This window comes from Cardiocondyla obscurior, linkage group LG11, assembly GCF_019399895.1.
Source record: "Cardiocondyla obscurior isolate alpha-2009 linkage group LG11, Cobs3.1, whole genome shotgun sequence".
Lineage (NCBI taxonomy): Eukaryota > Metazoa > Arthropoda > Insecta > Hymenoptera > Formicidae > Cardiocondyla > Cardiocondyla obscurior.
Window position 1 is genome coordinate 1,977,862 of NC_091874.1, and position 26,106 is coordinate 2,003,967.

Sequence of the window (26,106 nt, forward strand, 5' to 3'; positions counted from 1 at the left end):
AGTGGGCGGCGTTCTCGTTTTTTTGTAGCGTGTGCTCGTTGCTTTTTGTTCTTCTTTCTTTTTCTTTCGCGTCACTGATGCGCGAACATCTGCGACTAGGGTCGCAAAAAATAATTAACGTAAAAGAAAACTTACGTAGTAAACCACTCGAGTCCTCAGAGAAGACAAACTCTTTACGAATTTATATAAATTTTATTTCGAGAGACCTCACTTTACTTTTCGTGCTGACGGATTCAATCGTGAATCACAGAATGCTTCAACTTTTGCGAAGAATCCTGAAAGTTATTAAATTATTAAAAACAAGCTCGTTTCTATTAAGTTTCTTGTACGAGACGACAGAAATAAGAAAAAGAAAATCCGGTCAAATTTTTCTTGCCTCGCATTCTGTAAATCAGCTTTATTTTTCACAGTTGAAATAAATATTATAAAATGATTTTAGGGGATGATTTTTATCTCACTGGAAATACGACGGGTGGTGAATATCCCAACGCGAAAGCATTTCTTGATAAGTAAAGTACACCCCTTTAGATGGCGCGTCATGTGAGTTAATCTCTATCCCGGGGGTTGTATTTCTCTTCGTAACTATGCTGAATTATATTCAAAATATTCACAACGCTTTGAAACGCTTGATTATGTCTGTCCCATTAAATATTTTAAAAGATATCTTTCGAATGCACCCGGCGGCGTTCGTAACACACATTCAAACCAACCCTTATTATATAGAAAAAAAACCTTCCCTCATTTTCCCGCGCTCCGAGAAGAAGACCAGATGTGCCGCAGGGAATATCAGTTTATTATCACTTGATTTTTGAAATACAGCTAATTACAGTGTCTGTTAATTATTTTGAAATTACATTTTGCGGGAATGCAACGTGTACAAATAATCTATAAAATTCTACGTTGTTTTCAGGATCAGCAGAGAAGACCAGCTTCAACATAATCCGCCGCTTGTTTCAATATTAGCTTACGCCGTCAACATATCGCGTACAAAAGCGTGCAGGGAACAGGCAAAAGTATTCAGCTCGGGTTATGAAATGAGAGAAATTTCGAACGTCGCGCGTGAGATATGTAAAGTAAATAGGGGCGATCGACATGAATCGCGTAAGCCGATCTGTTTGCGAGTTCGAAAGCAGAAGTATGAGATGCGTGGACGTAGTCGGCTGCGCTGTCCAAATATCATTGTTTTTTTTAATTCAAGCTGACGATTTCGGCACGAACGATCTGATTGATAAGACCAACAACGTCTCCTTGGCTCATTTGTTCAACGTCTGGCAGTCCAGGATCCTCTGTGCTTCGACCTACAAGCAATAAATCAGTTTAGCACAGGTCGAAAATAACGGCGCGCGTTATGTAATCTTAATGAATATTTGTTATAACGTTCGTCGTAAATAAATGGACACCAGCCTTCGAGTGTCACGTAATAATTTACAATTGGCGACATCACGCCGGAATTATAAATCTTTAACAATTTCGGTGCCGGTGTGAATAATGACGGGAAAATTCATTGTTCTTTTGCAACAACAATTTTTTATCCCTTTGTAAAAATAGAATTAATGCCGCCAGATAAATATTGAAAAATCAAAAGCAACGTTGTTCAATACTTTTGCCTGTTTGAAAGAAATGACTTTTTAACATTCATTCGGCAGTATCAATTTGGAAATTTCCGCGAGAGGCATTGAATTATGAATATTTTGAATGATTCACGTATTTATTATGTGCAATTCTTACCTGAATAAACGAGTATAATTTTAGCAATTGTTCCAGCGATGCACCTTGCGACGAACAGTCCGCGTTGCTTGATCTAATTCGCACATCTTGACTTCGTTTACCTTGACCCCATCCGGTAGAAAAGTTCAACTGAGCTTCACCATTCGTTACGAGGATTAAGAAAAGAAATGCTACAGCGAACAATCTGACGGACATCTTACAGAACCTTGGAAAAGAAAAGAAAAAAAGAAAAATTTATTACGTACACGTCTGAATTAATACGAAAATAATTTTCTGCAAATATTGTTCGTAAACCATCATAGAAATTCGATAATTAAAAATAGTGATAGATTATTTAACTTGAACATTAAAATTATAATTATATATAAATATAAGAAGTACATTTTTTAATACTCGAAATAAGTATTTATCAGTAATTATTTGGTAGAATTTAATTTCTTTAAGAGAACATCTTTGGGAACACTCGGATGAATTGAATTTATAATGCAAATGATCAATGTTATTTTTAAATATTTATTATGAATGTTAAAAGAGATAAATATTCATGTCACATCGTAACATATAATAACAAAAAATGTTTTGAATATTTATACCGCCGACACCGTGGGACAATAAATATGCATGATGTATAAATGCGTGTGTAAAATAAAAAATTAAAATAAAAAAATAAAAAAATCGTAAATACGTTTGTAATAATATCATCAAAAGTACAAACGGCGCAATGAAAAGTACAAATTATATGCATTTCTACGATAAAGAAACCCTCTTTTACTTTTTAAATTTATTGCAAAAACCGACGTTCAAAAGCCGGTACAATTATTTAACCTAAACTAATCAAACTAATAAATCACAAAGCCCCTTAAAGCGCGAAGAAGAAATTCGATCTCTGAAAAAGTAAAGCTGTGCTTCTTAAACCTTCTTTCGATATCAAACAACTGTTACGAGCACTCGATTTTTATTCACGTCGAACGAATCGTCGGTTCGTCCCGACCGTTTGAGCCGAGATGGTCGCACTACTTTAACAAAGATAAATAAAATGTTTTGACGAAAGAAAGAAAGAAAGAATGAAGACTCACATGGCGCAACACTTTCTTATAGACGTAGGTACGGAATGGTTTGGTTTCCGTTCGAGACAATACGCGCGATGCCGATCTGCAAGAGGTCTCGTTTACGTGGTCCTCAGGATGCGGTTGCTGTTTATATACATTTATTGGACCCCTTGCTGCAACGCGCGCACACGTTACAACATCCCCCGGCGATTCAATCACCGCTCGTCTCGAAGGGATAATGAAAACGCCGCGTCGGCATTTTCGCGTCGCGATCCAGTTTGCGGCTTTACTTTATTTAACAGACAGGATTTTGGAGACATGCAGCTTTGCGCGTCCCTTCTTTATCACAGGCATAGAAACCAGTTGTAAAAATCAGTTAAAGCTTTAGGGATATCAATGAAATATTTTTGCCGAAGCAGATCGCACCGTAGGCGAGAATAATAACATTTCTGTATACGTTTTGACGTGACGCTTTTAAAAAAAGTAGGTTGAAAGAGACGCGTATTCCGGTGCGATTACTTTGGAATGACATCTTCGTTTCAGCGAAATCCATCCCGAAAATTATTTTATCCCGCGAATGTCGTCACTGTGACGATTACGTGTGAAGGGACAAAGCTGGATCGCTTGCGTCATTCGTTGTCAAATTAAATTAACATGTGCGACCGTGACACTCGCGGGCTTCCGACTAATTTGCCAACGTGGGACGTGGCAGGATATGAAGCCTTATCGATTGCTTCATCAATCAATGATATTACGTACCTAGGAAAGTATATTTAAATTCACGGGATCATTAAAATGGCAATTAAAAACCGACGAGGATGTATTCGAATTTCACTTTATTGCTACTAAAAAAGAAATTACACATAACGCATTCGAGCTAAGAGTGAGTAGAAGGTAAATGATAATAGTGCGGTCATATGTTGCTGTCGATTATCACATATTAAATGGTTCACGATAGTTCTTAACTTTCTAAGTAATGTACAAGCTTGTGTACATCCGCGCGTTACGTTAGCCGTGGATATATATATATATATATTCTCGTGTCTATTTATTAGAGTTTTTATTTATTTATTTATTTATTATTTTATTTTATTTTTTAAAATTTTTTACAATACGTTTTTATTAAAATGTAGAGCGATACATTGTAAGATCCAATTAAAATTTAGTCATTAAGAACGCGTGTCAAAAAATGCATCCCTCCGTCTATCTTAAAGGCAGTGTCGAGTAAACATTTATCAACAGCATTTATGAACTCTTTATATTATACGATCTATCTCTGCGAATAATAAAAACGACACTTACGTACGCAAGTACGAAAATCGGATGAGGAATAATGGCGGTGTTAACTTGTTTTTACAGTGGCCACGAAGTGAAGTGATGAACATACAAATTTCATAGGCATAGTCTCTTCGAGGATCTCTTAACAAGTGAGTAAGAAAAGTGCCTCGTTGCAAAAAAAAAAAAATATAGAATGACAAAAAAAAAAATTATAAAACTCTTATGCTCCTCTGCGAGCTAATCCCGTTAACAGAATAATTAAAAGTCGAGCAATATTTAGCGTTAGTTGCACGCCCGTCTGGCGGATTAATAATCTATTACAATTATCGTACGCTAAACTTTTACCATATAGCCTATTACAATTATTATACACTAATCTGTATCAAATAAACTTTATATTGAAGTAACATCTTTGAACAACGCTTGCCGAATACCGTTTCAGTGTAAAAAAAAAAGAATTGAATAGCACGGCAGTGCGCAAAAGTTAAATTTTAACGTAGATAACCCTCAATATAAATAAATCAAGAAACCCTAGAACGAGTGGATCGTTATAAAAAAATTAGAGAACAACCACACGTTTTATATCAAATAATTCAGCTTCTAAAATTTCTTTCTTTTTTTTTTTGCAACACTCCGCTCGCTCTAACGTTCCCTTATTTATTCATGTTATCATTATGATCACGAGCCTGATGAACGACAAATGATTATTGTAGATAATCCTTAGAGCATAGGTCTTTTACATTTCATCCGTCTGTCACCCTAGTCGTTGTTCAATGGCAAGCCCCTAAATAACTTATGGACATTCCTAGGAGGAACGTGCTCGCGAAGTTCTGCCCCTCAAACTCTTGAGATCACACGCGTTCACCTAAATTACATTTCTTATCGCATATACGTATACCATACCTACAAGTTGGGTTTTATTTTCACGATATGTATTAAAACTGCGCGGTACGTTGAGTTCTAGTCAGCGCCTAATCAACGAAAGGAGCAAATACTTACAGCTACTCCCGCTATTTCTCGCGACTATTGAATCATGACATTTGATTGTGATTGCTTTTATGCACATATGTATGCTAGGATCAATTACATTTGTATTTCAAGTATAAAAACGTGTTTACTTCAATTTTTAACGTTTCCCGGTTATTTGCACGATTTCGTAGAGAAAATAAAACGTTAAAAGTTTATTGAATGCGATTATATATACACAGATCTCGTTAGAATGATTTTAAACCTTTCAAAGAACACCATAACGTACCGTTTTACTACATGTGCTCGCTGCGTACTAAAATACATTCGAGACACTTCCTCGTCGCACCTTCTCGTTAACGTCATTAAAAATTTTAAGCGCGTAAGTAATCGAGAAACATTCGTACCACAGAGTATCTCAACGTATCCACGTGCAGATAATACATATGTCGTTTTATTGTATGAGAGCCTTAAAAGTAAGAGCATCCATTTATACATAAATACTTATTAGCTGCGTTAAGATACGACGAAAATGACAGCGTTAATGTTATGGAACGGCTGGTCGATGAAGAACGTGAAGAAGAAACGTGCTCGTGGCGAGAACGCACTAGGTCGTTGCGAGCCGTGATACACAACAATCTTATCGATAAGAGTCGTCGCTCACAAAATGAGGAGAAAGATCAGTGTCTAAAGCGCGCTATGGCACTCGACCTTCGTTCTACATTCGTCTATACCCGCAATGTTTCACAATGTTTGGAATACTCGGTTGCTTACAATGACAAAATCTTAATTAGCGGAATAACGTTATGGACAAACTTACGGCGAGAGTTTGCGCTTGTAAAATATGAATATACACCCAGCATACAAAATATTAGCAGGTTTGAACGGAATGTTGCGACAAGCTGCTAATAGAAACTGGGCAAAAAGACTATTTTCTAGTCATTTACAATTGAAAATTATTAATTTGTCGTTCTATTAATTTTCTGTTTCACATTTCTGTTGGTATATTTACCAGTGAAATAATACTTTGCAAATAGCTTTCGATTTGGTTATTATATTCTGGAACATATATCGAAAACAATAACACGTACGCAATATCGTGTCCATCTGATCACACGAATAGAAACATACGATTGCAGCGTAACGTATCATGTACATTTTTCCCATTCATACATACGTAATTATTATTCTCTCTCATTACACATACGTTAAAGTATCATATAAATTAAATAGAAGAATGATGATACACTTTTTTTTTTATAAGAGTTGCGTTCTTATAAGTTACCTCAATGATCACTTGACGTTACTCAGTTTTCTCTCATATCTATACATATATATATATATATCTCTTTATATATTTATACATATACTTTTCTTTATATAATGTATGTATAAAAAATAGTCTGGAAATCTCGTAACTTGAGGATTGCCAAACTCAAGAATGCAGATCAGCAATTGACAAAAACGATACACTTGGACTGGACTGATTACAAATCCGTGATGCGTTAGACATATTTCGCTAACTGATGTTACTCGACTACAATTTACTTTGCTACTGGAATGTAATGCAACACATTTTAAATCTAACAATGCGTATACAGGCGAGTGTTTTCTTGAATCTGGCAGCTTTCGTATCTCACAATGTTACTCAGTCTTCCCAGACAGCGAGTTCTAAAGTCAGTCACATAGCATTTCGTCGCTATTACGCAATTATAAAAAAATATTAACAAAATAGACAGCAGCTCTTTTTCTCATTCTAACCTGATAAATGAATAATTAAAAAAGTTGGCTTAATACTTTGTCAACTTGCGTATATTTTTATAATTCGAGAAGAAAAGAAAGTTCGTACCACTAAAATTAACAATGTGGCTTTTACATATATATAATATTTCTGTCTAAAAAAAAAAAAAGCAAAAATCAAAGGTTTGAAATTAACAAAAAAAATAAAAAATAAAATAATACTAATAATAATAATAAACAAGTTTAACATAAATATTTAATTTTTCTCACATCAGTTTTATTTGATTTGTATTTTGAAAATAATAACAAAAATCTCTGCAGCTTTTTCCAAGTTACTCTGTACATTATTTCTAACAGTAAGAAATCTCCAATCAGAAAAATCGGCGAAGTATTAAGCCGTTTACGCAATGCAACATTTATGCCGATGTTCTGATACTTCTAACTAATGGAGCGTCGCTTATATTAAACCTGCATTATATTTAATCAAGTAAAAAAAAAAAGAAATTAATTATGGATGCGTGGAAATGTCGATTGTCCAACTCATACATACGAAGAAAACACGATAATCCAAAACGTTCACATTTGTGCAACGTACAGTGAACGCGCACTATTTTATCCCGTCCCACTTACACACATATATCACTTCTAGTGTAAAAGTATAACGTAAATGCGCTAGGTTTTATCGACTCGATATAAAAATTCATCTTAAGGGTCAGTTTAAAGATACGTATCACTTTCACGAATAAACGAAATTTATATGTGTCTGTGCAGTCACTCATGATAGTCCCTTTTCCGTTCACTAATAAACCACACGCATTAATTACACATTGCGTTGATAAGACGGCGCGATCACACGCTCTACGTCTCGTCAACTCCCGAACTAGAGTTTATCCATTGGTGAGCGAGACCACAGTTTAAGTACAATAAAGCCTTACTTCTTTCCAATTTTTCTTTCTAGTAATTGGAATCTGGGGCTGTAAAAACAGCCGGGTCAACAAAAGATAAAGTAGCCGCACGCTGTCTTCTCTGGAATGGCAACACAGCTCATTCGATTTTCAGTGCTTCCATTTGTTGATCTCGCTGTACTTGATATAGTGGGCTCTGTATAGCACGAGCGGCTTGACTGTTTTTATTAGTGCGTTGTGATTCGCTCTGTACTAAAAATGCATATTTATATTATTATTGGAATATCGCAAAATATATGTATATGATTTGTTTGATCATCTTAATACGTTCTACCATCCTATGTGAACCATGATAATTAAAAATATAAAATCAATAATGTACGTATGGGAAAAGTGTATAATTATAATTATACATTTAAAAATTATTCAACTGTTATTACCTGTGTTACAATCTTATATTGAGCTCTCTCATGTAGAAAAACTCAACACCAACTTTCTCGTTCACCGACTCCGTCACTTTCTTCATCACTTGGATCTTCTCCATACATATCTGCCAATTTTCTAAATCTTGGTCCGAAATTAGATAGATAATTAAAGTTGAGATCTCCATCATCAGTGCCTATCAACGAAAAGAAAACATAAAATTAATTAAGCAAACAGTGTGAAAATATAAATTTAAGATATTCTGAGACCGAAAAATACTAACATGAAGCTAATGACGACAAATCGCCTTCTGAGTTTCCTTCTCCTTCGTAAGCGTAATGTCTCACGTCATCAAACGGATTTGTATCGGGGTCTTTATCGCAGCTTTCTTTTTTACTATCTAAAAAGCCACAAATATCTGGAACTTCATCGGCTCCTTCGTAAAAAAATTTATTCGTTAGTTTTCGTTCAATAAATTCATAAACTAGTAACATTTTATTAATCCACCATTATCGTACCTCTACCCTGTAGACCAACTGGAGCTATTTTTGAATCAAGAGGCGGTGCATCATAAATGGCTCTTAAGACATTTAAGTCGTAACCTGCATCGGTTTCACCGCCTCCTTCGTCTTCATAATTAATAATATTTTCTCTGATATCGTCCATATCTTTATACAGGTCATCGGTCTTTCTTCTATGCACAACTACTGCCACAAGCAATATTAACAATATTAATACGCAAACCAAAATAGCTACTATAAAATTCGTGTCAATTCCGAAAGAAATCGCCTTCGCCATGTCATGACCACAGCCAGGATCTGCATTTTTAGATAACGCTGGCATACCTAAATTGTATGTCTAAAAGAAATGTAAAAATTTAATTTCTCTTCATAGTTAGTTATAACTGTGAATATTACGATACATTCTAATAACTCACATTTCCATTAAATGTCATATTGCGTATGCAGCCAACAAATCCTTTTTCCGTTGGCTTATGATCCCATTTTAAGCTCGATGCTAAATGCGCTAAATTACTCAACGTACCGCCTACTTGCATCGGACTGTTAACGTTTAAAAATTCGTTGGTACCCTGCGGTGCTGTGAGACTCATGCAAGCAGATATGCCGCATCTATCGACTATCATCTCTATCGACTGAAAACCACGATTAAAATAATTCGTAAGATAAAATTTAAATCAAACGACGTATATGTAATGCGGATTCTTACGGTTTTTCTCCAATAAACGTCTATTCTGTGGCTCTTGCCGTCCGTTAATTTGATTTGTTTTTGATCTAGTCTTACAGTTCCTGTTCCATAGTCGACATACAAAACAGCGAAGCCGTGCTGAAGTTCAAGGGACATAAAGTCCTGATGTCCAAGCTTCGGATTGTAAGTCATCGGGCCGAAGTAAAATACAAGACCATTGTCCACGTGTGGCGTTATCTCCAATCCTGCGAAAATCATACTTATGTGAATAAAAAGGATCGAAATAAAAAGCAAAAGTTATATATAAATGAAAATGCGCTTACCTAGATGTGAGTCGTCACAAGCTTGACCGGGCGGTGGCATTACGGCCCAGCCGTCTCCATGAAATCCGATGCCCAGTATCTCGCATCTCGGCCCTTCGAAACCAGGCGGACACTCGCATCGCTCTTTTAGAGGCGTGCCACCATTCAAGCAGACAATAGGTTCCGCAACATGGCAAGTGCATTGCGGATCCACGACTGCCCTAACACCAACAAACGAGCTCGTATTGGTGTAGACGGTGTACGGAACGGTGCTAGCATTCAGGAAATTGCGGCACGAATTGTTGCAATGGGTTCTTTCGAACAGGCACTCGTCAATGTTCATCAACAAGATATCCGCTTTCATCTCACGTTCAATTTCTTTCGAATGCTGTGCTATAATCGTGTTCAGTTTTTCGGGAGCATAATACGGACTGCCATGTGCCGAAAATCGAACATCCAACAGGCTTCTGTTGTTGTGATGAGGTGAATGAAGTACAGTAAATACATCGACGTTCTCGATTGACGTATTCAACATAGTCGCTAGTTTTTCTTGGAATATCTCCTTTTTACTGACACCAGATTCGTCAGGTTCAACAAATTGCTCTGCCGTTATACCAAAAAATCGTACGGAGCCGGATTTGTCGACGGCTTCCTCAGGAAGTTCTTTAATAGTGACGTTGACGTAGGCGTGCACTTGATGTGATGCAATTTTTTGGCCTTTCTCGGTAACAATAAATTTCAATACAAAAGTGTCGTTTGACGTGCCTGATAATAAAGTGATCATGCCGGTATTCGTATCAAGATGAAAACCGTCGTGATGAGAGGCCCAGTCGAAAGATTTGTCTGGCAGATCCCAGTCATCAGGATCATTAACGTAAACACGTCCGATTTCCGTATCGGGAGACTCTCCTTTATAATTATAGACGAATATAGAACTCGCGCCCTCCTGCATCGGATTGTCATTTTCGTCGCCTATGATCACAGTGAGCATCGAAATGCCCGTCATGGGTGGCGTACCGCTGTCCGTGATTGCGATCGGTATATCATAACTTTTCTTTCTCTCTCTGTCGAATTCCACTCGGGCATACAAGTTATTTCCGCGTATGTCAAACTTAGATTTAATTTCATCATCCGCGGTGAAATCTATCTTAAACTTAAATGGCGGGCCATTTTCCTGAGAGTCGTAATCTCGTGCTTTCAACTCGGTTATCATACCGGGCGGTTTATTTTCGCCCCAAATTATCGGATAAGGCATATCGAGGAATGGCGCATTGTCATTTATATCTATAAGAGTGATATTAATTTGCATTGATTCTCGAAGATACGTAGACAAACCATCCTCGTCTTTCGCCATCACGGTAATCTGTCAAGATAACAAAAAAAAAAGAGAGTGATAAAGAATACTTATTTTTTTTATGTATTATTAATATATATGATAAGAAAGTAGAACGATAACTTACAAACCACGTAGAGTAACCCTTAGGAGGGTCACGATCTAACGGCTTTTTCAATCTCAAACAGCCAGATTTGTCGATTCCTATTATAGGTTGCTGGTCTTCAGAGACTATAAAATAAACAATATGCTGGTCGGCATTCCTGTCTTCTATATCGGGATCGTAAGCCACCACGGTGGTGATACATCCTAAACAAGCAATAATACATTTTATTAGAAGAACGATCAAATTTAAGAGTCTGACATTTATACCCAACCAACATTCAACAATTTTTATTCGATCGTCACAAAATCTCTAACTAAAAATTTATTACTACATAAATGTCTTACCCTCTACAAGTTTTTCTTCCTCTATCGTCGGATTTTTATTAAAATCTTCGAAGACCGGTGGGTTGTCATTAACGTTTTCAACAAAAATCTCGACCTGGGCTGTATCATTAAATACACCATCGTACGCTCTTACAGTCAAGTTGTATTTTGTGATCTTTTCGTAATCAAGCGGCTTCTTCACGCGAATTTTTCCTGTAGCTTCGATGTAAAAGCTGTCATCGGTATTGCCAGATATGATGCTGTATGTGACAGGGCTCGCTGTATCAGAATCGATGGCTTCGACTTGGGTCACGGGCGCGTTGATGTTCGCGTTTTCATAAACCGAATTGTGCGTGTACACCTTCCGGGTAAAGCGAGGCGGATTGTCGTTCTTATCGGCAATCTCGATTTCAAACACGTGCGATCCTTTATTGGGCTCGCCAGTTTTCGAAACGGCACTTGGCGAATTGTCCTTCGCTATTACTTTCACGGTGTAGGTATCTTCAACCTCTCTGTCGAACGTCACTAACGTCGTAATATTACCAGTTTTCGGGTCGATGGCGAAAAGATCTCTGAAGTTGTCCAACTCGTAACTGACCTTTAAAAACAAGAGTAAAAATATTGCGTTAAGTGCAAGGTATAATGAAACTCGAATACACAGTCGTACCGAAAAGAGACTCGCAGAGCACAAAGTATGATTTATGCAATTTCAATACCTGATTGTTGGCGGAAGTTCCATCGGCGTCGATCGCCTTCACTTGCATTACGGGAACTCCCGGTGGCTCGTTTTCAAACACGCTTCCCTTTTTAATTTCACGGAAGATCGGAATGTTGTCGTTCACGTCCAGGATTTCGATATCCACGACCGCCTCAGCGGCCAAATGATACTTGTTCTGTACTTGGACTATTAACGAGTATTGCGTGTTGCGCTCGTAATCAAGGAGCTGGGCCAGGTGGATATTCGCCACGTCATTATTCGACTCCAATCTATAACAAGTGTGAAATGAAATATTCGCGGCGATACTGCGGCTCGCGATTGTTAACGAGCTTCGTCTCGTATTACATGAGATGGAAAAAAAAAAAAAAAGTGATTTAGTACCTGAAAGTGTTGAACTTGTTAGTCTGCTCCGTTCCGCCAGACACCATATCGAACACCAGATACGAGTTGTTCACGATGCTGCTGGAGTTGATGTTTGAGATCGCTTGTAAGCGAACAATAGCGGTGTCGTAATCTCGAAAGTCCTCCCGGAGTTTGATCGGACCCATCGGCGACCTCGACACGAAAGTCGGCGCCTTCTTGTGCGACTCCACAACTCGTATGTCAAGATCAATGACACCACTCTGGGGGTTCTCTCCAAGATCAGTAGCGGTGGCCGTCAGGCTGAACTTGTAATTCGGCTTTCTCTGCGGAAAATAGAACAATCACAATAACATTTATAAGATTTGCCAAATAAAAGCTAAAACCGCTCGTTCAAGAAAACAAATAAAACCGTTGCATTATTCATCAGGGTTTTATTAAAAGAAAAAATTATTTTTACACAAGCAGCAAATAATAAATGCCGCCCTTTGATTATTCAACAAGCAGTTTTATTTCGGAAGCTTAATTGCACGTGGGGTATCTGCCGAAAATGGCAAAAATAAAAAGTTCTCTGAAAGAATCACGTAATAATTCTATGATATTTCTAACGACAAATATGAACGAGTCGATTATGCATATGAGCTATATGTTCTCTCAGTTCGCATTTGCATAACGAACTTCGCCGATGAGTATAAAAATTCGAACGATCCGATAAAGCGGCGTAACTACCGTCGAGTTAAGTGTAAGTGTTACAAGCTCCAGTTTCGAAGTAACGTTGTAAAATGGAGTTCAAGCGCCGTCGATACTCGAGGGGTATAACGTCCTCTTGATATCGCCGCACTTTTGCGTCACTTACGTCTATAGTTTTGTTGAGGAATATGATGCCGGTGTCGCGGTCGATCCGAAAGTATGCAGCATCATCCGGCCTCTTAGACGAGAGGCTGTAGCGCACGATCGAGTTGTCGCCGTCGTCGATGTCGGTGGCGGAGACCCGCATGACCTCGCGGCCTATTGCCAAATCTTGTGGCACAGATTCCCTGTATGCCTGTGTAACAAGCAGAAATATATTAACGAGAGCCGACAACAATCGTGAGCGCCGGCTTCTACGGTGCACTTTCCGCCGGTTGTGCTCCATGCAAGTTTTGCTTGAGGCACCACTATCATTCCGTGATTAAAAACCACACGTGCATGCATGCTAATTCCCTTCCATCGTTAATAAATCAATACCAAAAGTAAAATCCATGGTGAGTCAATAATAAATAACGTTAATAAGAGAAAAAAAAATTAAGTAAATTAAATAAGAATTATTTTTAAAATTTAATTGAATAAGAAATCAACAGAGAATATTCATCACATTAATCACTGACGACCTCACGGCTACTCACCAATGAAATCGATCGTGCCAACATGTGAATTTTTCAATGCTTTCTTCAAATTCTCACTTTGGGCTTAAAAATATTTTCCCAAACCTCGACAAGTAATTTATTCGATGCAGGGAAAAATAAAAAATATAAAAATTAAAAAAGCAAGTTGTTTCATGAAATATTCAAACTGTGCGCATAAAAAAAAAAAGATAAAAAGCAGAACTTATGTTACTTCTATATTTTATCTTTTTTATTTATTTATTTATTTATATATACATCGAGCAACAGTCACACCACGTATTCGAAACCAACCTTCCACGCGTTTCCACGGAAGACCTGGGATTGAAATGAAACAAAAAAATTCAAGCAATTGTTGTTAGTAGCGATAGTGGCTGTTGTGTTAGTCTACGAAGAAAAAAAAGAAGAGGGATTCACGCGATGTAATAGCATACATAAACCGTAAAATATCTCACGAGCTATTCATTCATTATTAAGTTAATCTCGATATTTTTTCGCTCGATACTTTTTCCATAGACATAAATATTTTATTTTACGTTTTAAAGTTTCTCGCTAGCATTTTAATTATGTTCAAATTACGCTTCATTATATCGCCAAATATTCTAGAATTATCATCTATATTTTAAAGTCGATTAAAAAGATTTAAAAAATCTCTCTTCATTTCGGCAATGTGTCACTTTCGAAGAAAATTAATCTTGCATTAAAAGAGTGATTTTGCATTCTCATTTCTCTAATATACTCATGAAAAAAGACTCACCTCTTCATCGAAAAACAATATACTAAGCTTTATAAATATCATACAAAAAAAAAAAAATTACTCTTTCGAATCTTTCTTCTAATATAATTCAATTAACGTTTTAAATAATAATGATGTATGCATAATTCTCAAATACATATAAAATTATTCTAGGTCACCGTATATTATTTTTGTATCAAACTTAGAATCTAATGCCAGCTGCTTTTAAGAAAAGTTCTTTACCGATACGCCAGATATTAAGGAAGAATCAAGAACTATGTTAGGAATATCTGAGAAACACAAGAGGAAGTCTTTCACAGTTCCCCAGCTTTTGAAAATCCACTTTGGCTACCGCGACCCAGTGTCCCATTTGAGGAGCAACACAGAGATGAATGTATTCGTACCGTGGCACATGCACCCAGATTCGTATTTGCAGACACGGGGCCGTAAGGGAAGTCGAGTAACGAGTTGGTAACTTGGGTAGTTAGCGACTCACCACTTTGTCGAAGACGGGACCATTGTCATTGACGTCTTCGATGGTGACTTTAAATGTGCATACGTCATCCAGCTGCGGTACCCCGTTGTCGGTAGCGAGCACCGTGAGATAAGCTTCCTTTTCGCGGGCGGGCTCGTCCCTGTCGAGTATCTGGGTCGTCTTGATGAGACCTGTCTTATTGTCGATCCTGAACTTCAACCTCTCGTCAGGACCGGTCACCAGTCGGTACGTGATAGTGCCTAGAAGCGCAAAGTCAAATGTTCAATAAACTTCGAGACGATAAATCGTTCGAGGGAAAAATTAATTCAACGAATCAACCTGGAGGTAATTATCATTATTTTTAATTACGAAAATAATAGCTCTTCGCTTGCGAATAATTCGGCGTTGTCGTTGTCGTGCTCCATATTTGATATACATTTTTTTCATGTGTGTGTTACGTAAATAATTTGGTGCAAAGACGTGTGGAAAAGGCACTTCTCATAATTGACACACATATCACGCGATGATGCATTCGTTATGTATTAAGTATAATTGTAAGCGCGATGCTAGCTGTCTGAATTTTTGTGCGTAACGCGGTCGCATTGCGTAGCAGCCAAGGTTAGCTTGGTGGCGCGAGCGGAGTACGTGACTCGCGCGGGCGCTGCGTCCACGTTCACGATAGCTGATCACACAGCTGGCCGGTCGCGCAGCTGACCGAGCTGACGTCACACGATCTTCGACAACAGCGCGACTTACGGCAGTTTCGGAGGAGTAAAAGATGCGCGCTGTTCACACCGTCGCGTCCGCTATAATGGTCGACTACGTGGCGAACGTCGTCATTGAGTTCTGTATGCGCTGAATATTTTACACGCGAAGAGTACGTACGAAGCGAATTATACATTTTAATAATACATATATTAATACTCGATGTGTCATTAAGTAAGAAAATCATTTATTCTGTTTCAGATTGAGATCAGGAAGAGAAGCAGAAAGCGTTCCCGCCGCGAGGGACTTGTGCGCGAAAGAAAGATCCGGCCTGGAGAGATTATGAACATTTTGAGAGGAAGAGGAGGCCTCGAAGAGGCATCGCGCAACGTCAGAGTAAGCATCAGTTTTTATTCGAATAAATAAATTCGCGATAAATCAGAGTAAATATCGAATATAATATTCGGTGTTTTAAATGTTTTAAAACGTGTTTGAGCTGCATACAGATATTCATTTAAAGGTATTCATTAAAAACATAAACACGGGTGGACGAGCGAGCGGGTGAACCATACGTTTCCATACGTTTCCCCTCTCCGGAAATTTCGCCGGTCGGGCCACGTCGTGCAAAGGAAGCGGTCTCTTATCGGAAAGCCGAGCAAATCATGCGCAGAGGAAGACATAACGAAGCTCCATGCATACAGAAAAGTAATTGTTACATTCAATGATTTCTACGCAAATAGTATCCCAAGATAATTAGATATAATCAAAATTGTTTTTTTGTTTTAGGTGAAAGTTTGTTAACGAAAGGCACTTTCGTCATCGGTGTCTAGGATGGAAGAATGGTTCAAAATCGCGTCTTAATATCCTGAAAGAAGAAGCAGGCCTTCGAGAGCCATCTCGCGTCAGTGGAACAATCCCAGGGTAAGCATGATTTTTTTATTTTCATGAGATTAACGTTATCTTATTACTTATCGAACTCGTTTTGATTCCAGCAAGCAATGGACTTGTACGAGCCGCCGATGCAAGTTAATAAAAGACCTGCAGCCAGATTGTTGGTCGATTTTTCGAGAGAGCCGCTTAGTAGCCGGCGATTTTTGCTTCGAGGTTTAAGAACGCGAGTGCCGTCTCAGGGTTGTGCGAAGATTTCAAGAAATTAGTGTTTTAACGGTCGCCATTTCGTGAATGTCTTGAGTCCGGAAGGATGACTCGACCCATCTGAGAGGAGGAGGAGGTCCAGGATGGGCATCCTGCACCAGCGGAGCAACTTTTAGGTGAGCATAAATTTTTCTTTATATGTATAAAATTGTATAACTCTTTCGTTTCATTAACGAACTATTTTTATTTATTTAATTAAAGAATTAATTAAAGACGAGTAATTTTTTTTTGTTCAAACTGGATATTTTCAGTATCTCGATATTAATAACATTTTTTTAATTTTATGTTACAGTCACCTGCAGTATTCTACAACTCCGCTGATGCTTATGCAAATTGGTGAGTCGCATGATTGTTTTATTTTTTTAAATACGTTTCAGAGAATAATATATTACTTGCAAAGAAAAAGTAATTATTAAAATTGTAAAGATAATAAAATTTAATAAAATAATAAGACTAAACCTAACAATCACTTTCGTGGCACAAAAAAAAAATTTTAAAAACGGCAATAAATTAAATTCGATTTAGAACGGTTTTATTAAAGATAAGATTAAAGTAAAACAAACGCGCGCTGCTCAAAAGATCACATATGTATTAAAAATATTATAGAATAATATACATCCGAGAACGCGGTGAACGATTTAAAGCGCGAATTGTCTAAACCTGTTTTACGTTCGGATTTAAAACCGCGGAACTTTGAAAATCGTGAAAAATGTTTGCGTGCAAAACTTTCCGCCGCGCAAAAATAAGTTAACGCAACCCTTTACGCGTGCATTGAGAACAAAAATACAGTTGCTCCCGGGTCTTAGCTATAATTTTACGATGTTTCTAACGAATAAATATAGTTGACTCAACCATTACGGTCGCGTAAATGGTTGAATCCACTACATTTACGATTAAAAGTATCATAAAATTGTAGCCGAGGTTGAATTTATCTTTCAATGTGGCCGGAAATATTTTTTTGTCTACTCAAAACGAGTAAATCAATAATTTCCCGTGTTTGTCGAGCAATTATTAGTCCCAAATATTTCAAAGAATTGCCATACCTCCCGCCTCCGGTGGGTCCCTGTCCTCAGCTTGCACCTGGATCACCCTTATTCCTGGCATTTCCTCCTCTTTCACCACCGGCGCGTAATTCGAGCAGTTGGTGAACACCGGCTTGTAGTTGTGATTTTCATCGAACTGAAAGCGCAAGAGAAACGGACGGCTATTAGTGCGGGTGTTACACGGGGATTGCCATACCTCTCTTCGTCCCCGACGAAAGATGTCCGGGGGATTAATCGGTAAACTTGGCACCGCGCGGGAGAGAGGGGGGAGGGAGAGGGAAGAATAAGGGGTGGGAAAGACTCCGGAGAACAAGGCGCTCGATAAATCAAAGCGTTTCCTCATAAACCAAGCGCCATTAATCACCAGCGCGCACTCCGCCGGTCTATTATGTCGCGTTTCCTCATAAAAGATCCAACACGCGGCCGCTTCGGGAGGAGGACGAGGGCGGTAAAAGCACAAAGTAAAAGGGGAGGCGGGGTAATGTAGGAGAGGGAGGAAAAAAAAAGAGAAATAGAAAAAAAAAGCGGAGCATCGCACCCAGGCGCCTCGCAATAATCGTCGCCCGTCGCCGGCGATCTGGGGCACGAGGGGGGCAAGGTTGGCGCGAGTCCCGTGGCTTTGCCCGTCTCGGCAAGAGTCGTACCCTCATAAATTATTCCTCGCCCTCGTACGTCGCGTTACCGTTTCATCACGATTAGAATCGATCCGGTTATTGTTTAACGTACGTAACGCACGATCGATCGAAGCGGCGTTTAACTTCTAAACCGTGAGAAGGCAAAGGAAAGGACAGTTAGGTGTCGCGGCCGACAGAACCGCGGGGTGAAAAATTCACGAACGTCCATCGCAAAGCGAGAAAATTGTCACCGGCTCGCGCCTTATCGTCGGTTATTCGTGCCGAAACACAAAAGAGGGATGGAAAGGGAGGCGGGAGGCATAATACTTGTAATAACGCTAATAAGTGTCCTCGCGTCCCTGAGCGCGTTAAACCGTTATCTTCAACGTAATTAAATGGCCGCGGCATTAATATTCATTACCATTTTCTGTCCCACCGGAGAGAGGGGGAGGGGGGGATAACGATATTCCCAGGTAAACAGCATTCGGTAAGAAATATAACCCGCATTCGGAGTGTTTGCTCTGCGGAGGAGATCCTGCAAACCCCCTTCTGCCTCGCGAGGAAATTTCGCGCGACGCTTCGCCGACGTCATGTGTTACCGCCGGCACGCTCTCATACCTTCCAGCCTCATTAACGATAAACAAGTTAGCCGCGTTTTAGCATGTTAACCCCGTTACGTTGCGCCGCGACTGATTTCCGCCGACTTGTCCGAAAGAAAGTTCCATCGATTAAAATTCACAACTCCGCTATCTACCGAGATCTTTAAAGAGAGAGAAAGAAAAAGAAAGGAAAAAAAAAAAAAAAACCCCTGAGAGAACCTCCCGACCTCTCCCAGGCAACTTCGCTTTCGAGTTAGGAAACGAAATCAAGAGTATTTTCGCATGCAAATTTAGAATAAACAGGACTTCGATGAAAATAGAATCCGTTATGACCGTAAAGAAAATGTCAGCGTTTAAATGCCGACGTGACACCCTTTTCACTGAGATTTATAAAGCACTTGGGCGCTAAGAATATGACACTCTCGTATTCGCAAAGAGAAGTCTTCTAAAGACTTCACGAAATTTCGACGAACATTCCTCGAGTTCCGATAAAATTCCCCGCGCAGCTACCTGGGTTTTTTAAGGGAAAAAGGCAGGAGTACACTCTTGAAGTGTTCCCGGTCTCCAAGTAAAAGACACTTCGTAATTATTTCTACCGTCGTTGCAAATATGCCCGTAGCAAGAAGTTAAGTTCTCGAGCCGAATTACACTGAATCATGATTTTCAAGATTCTTTAGAGCTTTCCATTATCTCTTTTTTTTTTTTTTTTATGTTCTTGCCGCATCCCTGCTGTTTTTTAATATCTAGCGTATCGGTTATAAAATAAATATATAAAAACAGCGGTAAGAGCGGTAACGAGACGAATACGCGATTGCGTTAGCAGCACTTCGTTTAACGTCGGTGTGAACGCGATACCCGCGCGAATTCACAGCGGTATCATGAGCTCAGAAGAGAAGTTGACATCTTTGCGTATATTTATGGTAAACGGCGGCTTCTACCTCAAAGTACTATGCGGTCAGAATTTGAAGCTAACGGCACACACAACAAAATGGCGAGACACATATTCGTCCTTTAATTTAATATTGAATGAAAAGAGAAAGAGAGAGAGAGAAGAGAAAGAGAGATCTTTCATGTGTCGCAAACTACACGCGATCCCTTTTTGCGCGACGTTTAATATGCGTAAAACGGCTCCGTCGCACAGCCGTCTCATCTCCGATTCGCAATGCGAGTTTAAAGGGCAGGGTAAAAGCAATGAAATTTCGTAAAGGGACTGAGCATTAAACCCTGTTACATTAATGTAACGTCGACGAGAAAATTGTATTTCGTTATACACATCAAAAGAGTCACCGCCGCGGTAGCGAATTCCTGTTATTCTTTAAGTACTTGCTGTTTGATTTTTTTTTTTTTTTTTCTTTAACCATTTTTGTTTCTGAGAAAAATTTAATTAAAAGTAAGTCGCCGACATACTTCATGCTGAAAGATCATAATTAATTGAACTTCTGTAAATAAAATGGGAGATACGTAATTTAATTTTAAATAAATTTAAATAGATGTTATCGCAACGGGGAAGTTAAATACTACACCCGGATATTCAAAAGTGCATTATTAAATTATTAATATAAATGTCACAACCATATTTCTCCCCCCTGTCGTCTCCGTTTTAGAAACATAAAAATAATTAACGTTTCATTTCGCAGCGCGAATAAAAAGCGAAGGAGGATGCGCTTAATGAGACAAAAGTAATGTTTCATTAACGGTTATAGATTCGCCGCTCCGTTCCTTCGGTTGAAATCAATCGCGAATAGATATTTAATTGACGCGAAGAGTGTAAGTAGTCCTTTCTGCTGCGATCTGCAGGTCACATCTGAATCACGGGAAAGTTTCCCCGACGTTTCTGGCTGTAATTCGCGAGATTAGGTCCCAAACAAGTTCACCGTCCAATTACAGGTCTGGCGAAACGGCAATTCTCGTCAGATTGTGGCCGTTTGTTGAAATTCCGGCTAACGAATCGCGCGCATGAAATGGCCCCTATGGCACTCCGTCCAGAAATTCGCGTTCCTAAATATCCTACGCTTTGCCGGGCGAACTTTGGCGTAACGTCAACGATTTACGGACGATTCGTAAGCAAGTCCCGTGGGCCTCGCCAGCTGAGGACTTCTCATCAAAGTGTCTCGCTTCGTATTGTACTGTAACGGCTCTAGTCGTCGAACTGGGGCTAGTTATATATTTATACGCCGAGAGAGAAAAATATGATTGCTTTTGGATCCGACTATCATTTACCGATATTTCTGACTACCAATAAATTAATAAATTGAATTAATTATGTAAAAGGAACGCCGCGCGCCGTTGCGTCTCGACGTCGAATCCGTCGATCACCGATTTTTACAGACACTTGGATGACACGCGGAAAATATTTTTCTACTCCAAGAATAAAACACGAGTCCGATAATATTAAAAGAATTTCTAAAAAAAGGAATATCTTGGAGATTACGCAAGTAAACTGATTTCACAGCGTACGTAGCTCTTACCGCAATGCGAGAGGAAATATTATTAGCTGATCAAATTATGTTCCATTATAACATCCACCATCTAAATAAGAATCTGGTTAATACACCGCGCTTAAAAAACCAACTTTTATCGCTAGCCGTTACATCGCCGGGAACGCTCGAGTTTCAAGACACTTTGTGTAAAACAATAAAAGAAAAGTGAATCTGGTACGGTCCGCCAGATCAAACACGTCTTTCGCGTAGAAAAGTTTGCTAAGCAAATCTCGACTTTGATGATGGGAACATGATACCCATATTAATATTTGCGTTTGATGGATTTCAAAAACTAAATATTGCCCGTGTATTTGCCGTGACTTGATTGTTGGAGATTTGGTTACCACGGTGAAATTTGCCAAGCATAAAGAGAGCCCGTTTCATTCAACTAATATGATCAACATTTGCTTAAAAAAGATTGACACAAAGTGCAGAAATAGCACCATTAATATTTCTGCTCGTTTCATTTGACTAATACGACAATCAACATTCGGTTAAAGAAAACCGACATCAATAACAAAAATGATATTAATACTTCAGCGCGAGTATTTCGGATACGTTACATTTAAGAAAATCCATATACGTCGAAATTAAATATATTTGCTATTTTTTACAATTTAAAAACGATAACCTTGAATAAATCAAATTAATCCAAAGTCTCCAACACGTCTGTTTATTTTCAAATTAAAGCACCGTGGTTATTAAAAAAAAAAAGAAAAAAAAAATTTCCCGCAGCGAATCGTTTGTTTTCAAATCAAAAGCTTTACGACGATAATAAAGACGTCGTTAAAGGAGATATATTTTAAGCTCGTCACCCCAATCGCGGTCTCACACATGCTTCATGCATAACCAACGAGGGGCAATAAATTCAGGCCCGCTCGTCGACGTGACGTGGAGGACTACTGCAGACGCGCGCGGTAAATATTTAAGCCGTTCGGCAGATAGGTGACGACGGGAGGGAGACAAATCCATTATCCGACTTGCCGGGTAGGTAGGTTTATACGGAGATCCGGTTGAATCGTCCGTGAGATCCCGGGGGCGGTAAAAAGGTACCGGGCTCGGCTCGTCGAGACAGAAGGAAAAGGGGGTGTAAACGGCGGGGGGAGCGGAACGGCGGGTTAGAAATCGAATCAAGAACGAATCGAGAAGCACTCACCGGTAATACACCCTCGGCCGGGAACTGCGATCTCACGTCCAGGTGCCTCGAGTGCCTCAATCTCGTCGCAGAAGCTGTAACATAAAGAAGAAACGAGGTATGACGATATCGCCCATTTAGGATATTGCGCCCCGATAAGGCGCGGATAATCGCCCGAGAGTCTCGCACAAATTTCGGGATTGACGCGTTTACGTTGTTTCAGAAATCGACCGCGAGAGAGAACGGGAGATGTGAGAGAAAGAGAGAGAGAGAGAAGACTTTCTGCGCGCAGAAAGCGAGTGATCACTAATTGCCAATGATTATTGGGGTATCACTGATATCACATGTCAGTGTATCGCTTCGCTAATTCAATAATTAAATGATATCATTAACAATCAGTGAAATATCGTTTTTCGTCTATTAACCGTCGCTGCGAAACAGCCAATAAAATCACCGATAAATCAGTGAAATTTGACGTCGTCTCACCGTTTTCATTTTTCGATTCAGCATTTAATCATATTTTATTAATTATCAGCGGTAAGGCGTCACCGGTTAAAACGGTTATCTAACTCTTTCAATGACCGAGACTCCACGCGACTACGCGAATAACATGTCCCGCGCATTATCTAATATCTAATACATATTTATGGTGGCGCGAAAAATATCCTGATACGTAAATACGTCTCTACGGATGTCGCCGGGAGCGAAGGATACGCTGACGTACACCGCGTCGACGAAAGTAGTGCTTGCTTCTGGCAAAAATATATTTAATAATGCATGGAAATGCATTCGTCGAGTTTGTATTATTTAAAACTAATATTCCTCTTTTATTAAGTACCATGATTTATGTATGCAACTTGATTTGTTATCCACGGAGCGAAGCAAGAACATTGGTTTTCTATTATACAATATTTGTACAATCTATCGCGACGTTGTCACATTAATAAATCTCATATGCATAATGGATACCGAGATAATTGTGATACGTACGTTATCGCGTTATCTTCGTGTCGGAGCTCGCCGATGCGGCGCGTCGAATATTTCAACGGCATCGGGCGAAAATAATGCACGCGCCCTGACAAAAATGAATTCAGTAATATGTGAAAACGCGAGTCAAACGTTAAATTTATAATGATAAGACGAACGTCACTCTCTCTCCCTCTCGTTCTCTCCCTCGTTTTCGTGACGTAATCGGCTTAATAATTATTTCAGCTCGCAATTATTCGTTCCGTCGCGATTTTATTTTGGCGCATACGATAAATTTTCTTCCCCCGGCACCCACTTTACATTTTGCACGTAATTTAAAATATCGAGCGTCCTTTCGACACTTTGAGAGAGGAAAAAAAAATATAATTACTTTCAGCCGAACTATAATTTGTTATAAATAATAATAATTATAACATTACAGTTTAATTACATGACGTAATATACTGTTAATTAGACGTATATTTCGGTTCAAAATATCAGAAAGTTGTCAACGTACTTTAAAGGTACATTTTTCTTTTAGCATTTTTACGAGAACGCCAGCAGTCGCGATCGCGACAGCTCCCGCGGCAAGCGGAAGCGAAGTATTAGGGAAAATTTGTAGCTCGGGGAACAATCTTAACTAAATTTCCAAGCGCCGAATGCTGACTGAATTAGAAATTATGTATCTCGCGGCGAAACCCGGCTGCAAGTATCTTTATGCATCATTCACAACAATGTCGGCCCCCGCGCCAACGCGGAATGCAACTTGAAGCGCTATCTCGGAACTATTCATAAGTTACGCAAAGTAGGCATTGCTAATGCGGCATTAGAGTCCCTTTAAGTTAATGCACAAAGGCGAAAGGGAGCGCAAGGCGGAGGAAGAAAGTACAAGCGCCGGGGTATGCAAAATTATTCGCAAAGAACCTGTCAGTGTCGTCGTTCGGCTGCAAAGAAGACGGCTTATCATCCTAAACGTGATTTGCTATTAAACCTCCAGCAGAACACCGGGGTACGATAACTCAGGACAATTTTTAGAAGCTAGACAAGTTAAAAAATTCCTTTTAGCTTTTTAAATATCCGAAATAAATATTTTATTTTATTTAATTTTTTTTTTTTTTTCTATGTCCAATATAGCGGATTTAATTAATGCTTTAAACGTCTGAAATAAATGCGTCTGATTCCGAAATATAAGCGAGCAAAAATATAATAGCTAGGTTAATGCTGTATTTGGACATTTTTGTTTTATAACGAACACTCGTAGTTCGGTATTTTTGGACGCCAAAAACGTTTTCCTGTCACTCTTTTGTTAATGCTTTGCGACCGCAATACGTGACGGCGACGAGGTGCTGTCATTCCTGCAGCTTGCGCGACCCGGCCGCAATGCGGTTTACCCGCACTTAATGTGGCCCACTGTCCCCCGGATTTTAAGTAAATTTCTCCGCGCCGTAAAAGCGATACCGGCGGAACTGCATAAAATCCACCCCAAACGTTCACGCTCGCAGCCCGTCACCGGGAATATCGTGAAAACGACAAAATAAATAACACACGGCGGAACGAGCAGCGGACATCTTGTGTTATAAATCGCCGGCGTGGATTTTCTCGCTACACTCCGGGTGCATTTTCATCTCGATTTTTCCTCCTTTTTTCCTCCCTCTTTTTGTTTTTTTTTGTATTTTTTTTTTTTTTTATATCGTCGTTCCGAGTAGGTTGATTGGGAGGGCGTTTAACAATTTAGTCGATCTGACGTTAATGATTATTCATAGCGGCGAGATTAATTATGTTTGGGGGGGAGGGGAGACGATAAACGATTGTCGATAAACGACTGTCGCTCAATCCGCGCAAAGTACAGCATAAAACGCAACGTATAACAAGGATAATTACGCACATGTATAACTCGTCGATTGAGGAATCCCCCCGACGGGGACTTTTGATAATTGAATTGAAAATCGGCTCCCTCTTTCGGTTCCCTCCCCCCAATTCGGCTGTGTCAAAATCATTCGAAACGACCGTCGACGTCACTCGAATTTATTATCACTCGTACTCAATCGAGCACACATTCCGCCCGCAACCGCGATTCCGTCCTCCCCAACGTCCAAATTAACACTTCGTCCATTATCTTGTTCTGCCCTAGTTGGGAGAGAGCAACATCTGTACGGCACGCAGAGGCTATTTGTATTTCCCTGTTAAGCTGCATCGCTTTAGCGCGTCTCCGTTCCTTTTAGACGTCTCCGAGAAAGAGAAAGAGAGAGAAAGAAAAAGAGAGAGAGGGCAGAAAGCATCTCTTAGCCCAGTTCTTTCACGCGAGAGATCCATTAAGTACTTCGTACCCGATATTACATTCGCGAAGCTCCGCATATTAGCGGGAAATTTCTCTGTCAA

At 39.3% G+C, this 26,106-nt stretch overlaps 1 protein-coding gene across 4 annotated transcripts in view; it reads right to left on the reverse strand.

Moving 5' to 3' along the window:
* Positions 1–3,596: 3,596 nt before the first annotated feature.
* The window catches only part of Shg (E-cadherin shotgun), a 133,939-nt gene continuing 111,429 nt past the window's right edge, over positions 3,597–26,106 (reverse strand). For 2 of the 4 annotated variants that reach the window (XM_070663567.1, XM_070663570.1), the window contains exons 2-17: positions 22,783–22,856; positions 17,934–18,069; positions 15,052–15,290; positions 14,114–14,137; positions 13,294–13,482; positions 12,459–12,763; positions 12,076–12,346; positions 11,381–11,957; positions 11,058–11,239; positions 9,619–10,960; positions 9,317–9,540; positions 9,027–9,242; positions 8,608–8,947; positions 8,373–8,525; positions 8,107–8,285; positions 3,597–7,918 (exon numbers count right to left, since the gene is read on the reverse strand). In XM_070663567.1, the coding sequence (XP_070519668.1) occupies positions 8,149–8,285; positions 8,373–8,525; positions 8,608–8,947; positions 9,027–9,242; positions 9,317–9,540; positions 9,619–10,960; positions 11,058–11,239; positions 11,381–11,957; positions 12,076–12,346; positions 12,459–12,763; positions 13,294–13,482; positions 14,114–14,137; positions 15,052–15,290; positions 17,934–18,069; positions 22,783–22,856 (4,409 nt within the window). In that variant the 3' untranslated portion in view covers positions 3,597–7,918; positions 8,107–8,148. The remainder of the gene's footprint in view (positions 7,919–8,106; positions 8,286–8,372; positions 8,526–8,607; positions 8,948–9,026; positions 9,243–9,316; positions 9,541–9,618; positions 10,961–11,057; positions 11,240–11,380; positions 11,958–12,075; positions 12,347–12,458; positions 12,764–13,293; positions 13,483–14,113; positions 14,138–15,051; positions 15,291–17,933; positions 18,070–22,782; positions 22,857–26,106) is intronic. The other 2 variants (XM_070663568.1, XM_070663569.1) reach the window with 2 other exon arrangements.